The sequence below is a fragment of the Fulmarus glacialis genome, unplaced genomic scaffold, assembly GCF_000690835.1.
Source record: "Fulmarus glacialis isolate BGI_N327 unplaced genomic scaffold, ASM69083v1 scaffold3108, whole genome shotgun sequence".
NCBI lineage: Eukaryota > Metazoa > Chordata > Aves > Procellariiformes > Procellariidae > Fulmarus > Fulmarus glacialis.
The window spans coordinates 27,761-33,760 of record NW_009228754.1 but is presented as its reverse complement, the minus strand read 5'-3'; the positions used below and the strand labels follow the sequence as shown (position 1 = coordinate 33,760).

At 40.1% G+C, this 6,000-nt stretch overlaps 1 protein-coding gene across 1 annotated transcript in view; it reads right to left on the bottom strand.

The window, feature by feature from the left end:
* Positions 1-428: 428 nt before the first annotated feature.
* JAKMIP2 (janus kinase and microtubule interacting protein 2) overlaps positions 429-6,000 on the bottom strand; it is a gene marked incomplete at its 5' end in the record, with an annotated part of 29,570 nt that continues 23,998 nt past the window's right edge. Inside the window, 2 exons of the mRNA XM_009583568.1 lie at positions 429-479; positions 5,170-5,242. Of these exons, the coding sequence (XP_009581863.1) occupies positions 5,192-5,242 (51 nt within the window). The remainder of the gene's footprint in view (positions 480-5,169; positions 5,243-6,000) is intronic.

Sequence of the window (6,000 nt, the reverse complement as noted above, 5' to 3'; positions counted from 1 at the left end):
GCACCAGTTTCAGTAACTCTTGAACCAAAGCTGCCTAAAATTCACAGTGACAGGAGACATGACAGCAGGTGATATGCTTGTGGTGTCAGGGCAACCCCAGAACTTTGGCTAATGCAGCAATGAGGCAAAAACAGGCTGCTCCTGTTCCAAGGAAGCCTTCCATACCTATGGAAAAGAATTGCGGTTCTCAGGTTTGAAACCAGGGAAAAAAGGGTGTATTTTGTCTTTGTTCTCTCAGCATTCAAACCTACATGGTAAAATTCACTGAGTGCAAAATCCATGCAGACCAGACTTTCTTATGTGATCACAAATAAGTGAATGTGTATATTCACAAGCACAGAAAAAATGCAGGTAGGAACATCCCACATAAAGAGGAATTAGAGAGCTTCTGGTCTGGATACTATATATTGCAGCACATGGTTTCATTCATGCTTGTCCTTCCTTATCTGAAAAGTACAGCAGTGACTGCTGTGCTCACTCTGAGAAAGAAACCAGAAAGTGTCATCTGTGATTGCATTGCGGTTTGCTCTCAGCTAGTTAAAAGGTTGGTAAAGGATAAACTGCAGCAAGGCATGAACAAAACCAAAGACCTTTCATCATCAAATGGCTCCCTAGGTACATTTCAAGGATGTGTTGTGCTTTTTTTTTTGTTTGTTTTATCAAGGATCTGTTTGAAGTCTTTTATGATAAGGTTAACAAAGTTAACTTGCATCCAGTGGAAGTAAAGCAATTTTGCAAAGATCCCCCTGTAGTTCTAAGAACCAGAAATACCGATGGCACACTCCCTATGCCATGCTCACCCTCGCTGAGTTACTTCAAATGTCGAAGTCACCTGGGTAGGCAGGTGATTTTTAAAGTGAATGGGAAACACAAATCAATGTTAGTTATTCTCTCTGATTCCATGTATTCTAGCCTCAGAAGATATGACCTTGCCACAACCCCTCTCAATCTTGCCAACACCATTCCCAAATTGCTTCTGTCTCAAGATTTCCCCTCAGGTATTGAGGGGTGAAGATCCCGTGGAGGGAAATGGAGGGGGTGAAGACTCGGATCAGGCAGGGGATGAGGAGCTAACAGCTGCTTACCATTGCCTTGTTTTTGAGGAATTGCTACGAGACTTGATGCTTGTAGAGTGACTTGCCTTGGTAAAACACTCTACAGATACCATGCTTGCTGTGATGCTGGGCCTCCTGCAGCTGTCTTTACAGTTCAAGGGAGTTCACAGCAATGCAGATCCTCTGGAAAAGCATCGAGTTTATATCCTCCCCCACACACACCTCACCCTTAAGATTTTTCCATATTAACAGTCAGTGTCCCATTCTCTACATCACTATATCTCCACCACTGTCATGGCTACTTCCTCTGCCGTTCTGCTCACAGTAATCCATCTTCTTGTTCCCTACCTGACATTCATACCCAAATATGCAAAAGCAGGACAGGAAAGGCAAAAGAATCATTCATCTCCTGGGTGGTCCTAGGAGTGGCACAACACACCAGCAGGCTCTCCAGGGCTGTAAACCACATTTCAGCGCTCTCTGATGCTTCTCGTCCCCTCTAAATGGAGTAGAGACACGAGTCATTCGAACTAGACCCTCGTGTGGTCCCAGGGCCAGCCACTATGGAGCAACAGTGAATCCACTGAGCAGAACTCTTCTCATGTTGGCGCTGTATTTAGAACAGCCTTCCTGGGCTCAGTGAAATTACAGCACAGGGATTTACACCTGCTAAACCTTAAATGTTGTTTAAAACAAGCAGAAAACCTATTGAACGAGATTGGGCCGGGGAGGAGGGGGAGAAGTGAAGTCTTGACATGGTCCCTAAGGGATCTATGTAAAACCCCAGCAATGAAATCGGCCTGGATGCTGCTCTGGTTCCATTGCAGCTGTTACAGTCCTGCCAGTCCTAATGGGGACAGAAAAATGCTTATGTTTCTTTTGACTATTAGTCCTACTCAATGAATGTGCCAGTGAGGGGTGCATCAAATCAGCCGAGAGCTTGTGCTAGATGTGACTCAGCAGCCACGTGCAGGTAGAAGAATGACTGCAAGTGAATAATAAGTCGTCTGCTGGAATTTTAGGAGGAGTGTAGAGTTCTGACCTTAAAAACCTCATTAGCTTTTCTAACCAGCCAATACCTGCCCTCAAATTAGGCCAAAAGGGCATAAGTATTATCAGCAATTGTGCAGGTTGTGTTGTATTTTTTTTATGGTCCTGATTCTTCTCCTTTTATGTGTATGATTCTCCCCTTCCTGTTTTGAGAAGAGGGAAGGAATGGCTCCTCTGCAACAAAGAATTCAGTCTGCTGTTGAATACATTGCAGAGCTAATTGTAAGGCTGTTAAAACACGTTTTTTCTTAGCATGCAGACACTGAAATGTTACAGGGCACTTGAGATATTTTCACAGGCTCCAAGACAAAGACTGCTCCAATCAGCACTGCTAGAATTCTGATGTTAGAATAATAGGGGTTTTTTTTCTATTTTGGGAAACGCTTATTTCAAAAGATACTGGTATATACCAACAATTCCTGAAAAGCCAAGTGACTCATCCATGTTATGTCCGTAATTGTCAGTTCGCCTTCCCTCCTCTTCTGTGCTCGCATACCAAAACCATGCATACAGCTTCAGGAAGCATACATTGACATTTTTGTCCTGGGACTAGGGATCTCCTATTCTAAGTTCAATTACAGGTGGATTAAATTTTTCATGCGAATCATCTTTTTTTTTTCCTAATGAAAAATGTCATATCTATAAACAAAAATTATTTTTATGGATCTTTTTGGCATTTGCAGCTACCACTGAGGTTTTTTTTAAACTTCTGAAAAAAAAAAAATTCAAAACTAAAAACAATTTAAAAAAATCAGGAAGACAAAATTTCCTGATGAGTTCTAGTATTAATGAAAATTTTAATTTGTATTTCTGAGGATGCATGCTCTGCTGCAAAGACTTTACTGGGTGCTCCATCTTAGAAGAGATGGGATTATGAACAATTGTTCAGTAGTTTAATGTCATGAATGCATTTTTAATCAAGGTGACCTAAACTGAGCAAGGGATATCTTTTGAAGCACATTTTCAAAGAAATAAGAAACCCCCTGGTTTCTTATTTTTCTTCCACCATAGCTGATACCAGCATTGGTAAAACTAGGATGTATAAGCTTCTTACCAATTCTGTAGCTGCACCAGAAGAGCCAAATACTCAATAGAAAACCAATTCCATACCCATACAGCTGGGAAAATATAGGTGCAAACTGTATATACATAAAATTCTGAACCTCTTATTGCCCCCCAGTTTTTCTCATATGCTTCACAAGGACTTTATCATAGCTGTGATAGAAACGGAAAAAAGGACAACAGTATAGGCAAGTGGGAAAATCTCATGCAGACAGGTTCTTGCAAATGTCACTATCAGTTCCTGTGAGTTTTCAAGGTGCATGTAAATCCAAGACACACTCTCTCTCTCTTTTTTTTTTTTTTTTTTTTTTTGACTCTCCCTCTAGGTTGGCTGCTTGTTCTGGACTCAGGATTCTGTGGTACAGCAAAAGACACAGTCATATAAAATTATTTGCTATTACTGTGTACTGTGAAAATTTTGGCTTCTTAAAATTAGCCTATACATAATTTGACTGTTTCAGAAGACTTTCTGATTTTTTTCCCCACTATGAATAAGCGAGAAACCGTAAAATGAAATTTTCACCAGTCATGGCCACTCAAAACATCTCACAGCTGCTGTGCTGTGTCATGGTTCCCAGAAATCCTGCAGCAGGAACATTAGTAAGTATGCAGTCATAACTTAATCTGTTTAATGTTCACTGGATCAAGGCAGTATGTTTTAAATAGCAGCAACTCTATAATGATATTGGCCATTGTTTACAAGAGCCGCGATCACTGATCTGTCCACATTCCTCTGATTCTTTCCTATGGTTCATTCCCCATTCAGCCCAACCTCCATGTATATTGCTGCCTCAGCCCATGAAAACATTCATTTTGAGGTCTGGCCAGCCAAGGAGGCAGTGGATTCCAGATGATGTGGCTAATTCTGAGAGTTGTCTCTGCATCAGCACAAAACTGCAAGAGAAATCCTTGATCTAGCTGAAATGAAGCACAAAGTAGGGGGTTTTTTATTAGAGGGAAAAGGAAAACCCACCAAATTTGACCCATGCCACTTAGTTATAATCAATACCTTGAATTGCACCTGGAAACAAAGGCTGAGCTAGTACAAATGGTGGAAGGGCATGGCAAAACATCATTCACACACAACTATTCTCAGTTTGCCTCAAGTGCAGGGCAGAAGAATTTATTCATTGACATAGCTCAAGCCAGAGCCAAGAGATACAGTGAGAAATTTAATGGTATGGGTTTGTCTCCAAATCAGAAAATTTTTATCTGCATTACATGTTCTTGAGTCTTTAACATAACATTATCTAGGCTATGTTCTACTTCTGTTATCCTGGATCAGAAGATCCTCCTAGCCCACATCCTGGTTCTGAAAGTGGCTAGACAGAGCGAAAAATGTGAAGGCCGTGCACATTATAGTTCCCTGATTTATTTCCCCATCTTCACATTGCTTTTTGAATTCTGAATTTTCAGCTGCTAAGCATACTGTGGCAAAGACTTCTTTACATCCTACATTATTAACTATCAATTTTTGTTTACTTACAGTCAGTCTCCCTCTTCCTGTCTCAGCAGCTGATCATTCTTCCTTCGCCTTCTTTGTATCTCTCCTACTTCTGGGCACTGAGCTCTACCTGTTATAACCTCCTGATCTATTTCCTGAGTGTCAGTTCAGAGCCCATCATAGCGTATGTATGGTTGAGATTTATAACTTTTCCGTCTGCATCACTTTGCAAACATCAACATTGAATTTCATCTGCAATTCTCTTGGCTATTTGATACTGTGAAATCCTTGTTAGCTTTTATTTTTATAATTCTGTATAGCATAGTATCACCAGCAAGCTTGCGCAATTCACTTACAAGTGTGTTGGATGGTGTTGGTCTGACTGCAGCTCCCTGTGGCAACTCAGCAGTGTGACGACCCTCCATTGTGAACTATTACAAATTGACAACGACCTGCTGAATTCTCTGACTCCAGACATACACAAGAACACACAAGGATGTGATCCTCAGCTCTGTGCAAGAAGTGCTAGCTTTGAGGAAATAAATAAAATAGTCTTACCTTTCCAAGAGGCACATTGACATCAAGGCCAAAGAATAAAGGCAAGAGAGAAGAACAAGAATAGAAATAGAAACTGCAGAAGAAAAAGAAGATTGCGTAAAAACTAAAGGCTATGGCATTGTAAGCATCAGGATTATTTTTGCACTCTGTAGGACAATTAGAATAACTATGCATTCAGAAAACACTGTATTTCCCTAGTTACTTCTGCAAGTACCACACCACCTCCCAGGCTTAGAAAACAGATCCCATTAATTTTGGTGATGAATTACAATTGGCACCATACTGAAAACCTGAGGTACAACTGTCACTATGAACCACCATGGGTTGACTGAAGTCACAAAGCTGGATAGCATGGGTAATATTTTTAAGTGCGTTAAAAAACAGTGCCTGCAATCCATGCTGGAAATAGGCTGGGAATATATATATGTATATATACACACACACGCATAATATCAAACCCTAACCATTACATGTTTAGTAATCAATTTTTGTATGTCTCATTTTAATCATGAATGCATTGTCTTCTGAGATGTGAATTTTTGTGAATCGAAAGCTCTTTTGAAAATTGACACTAAAAAGTCTCCTATTCAAGGTCTCCATTTGACCATGGCATAAGTTTTGCTTTGGTTTTTTATTTTCTTCACAGATTATCATCTGTTATTTTTCCAAGTTATATATATTAGAAAGAAAGACACTGAGTCCTTGGTATCACAAAAATATTGGCAGAAAAGCGGAAAGAATTATGCATATCAAGTTTTGCATTATGCCTACTTGTTTCATTTTAGGAACATACATATAAACTGAAAGGGCTCATTAGCACTTCTGTCATTG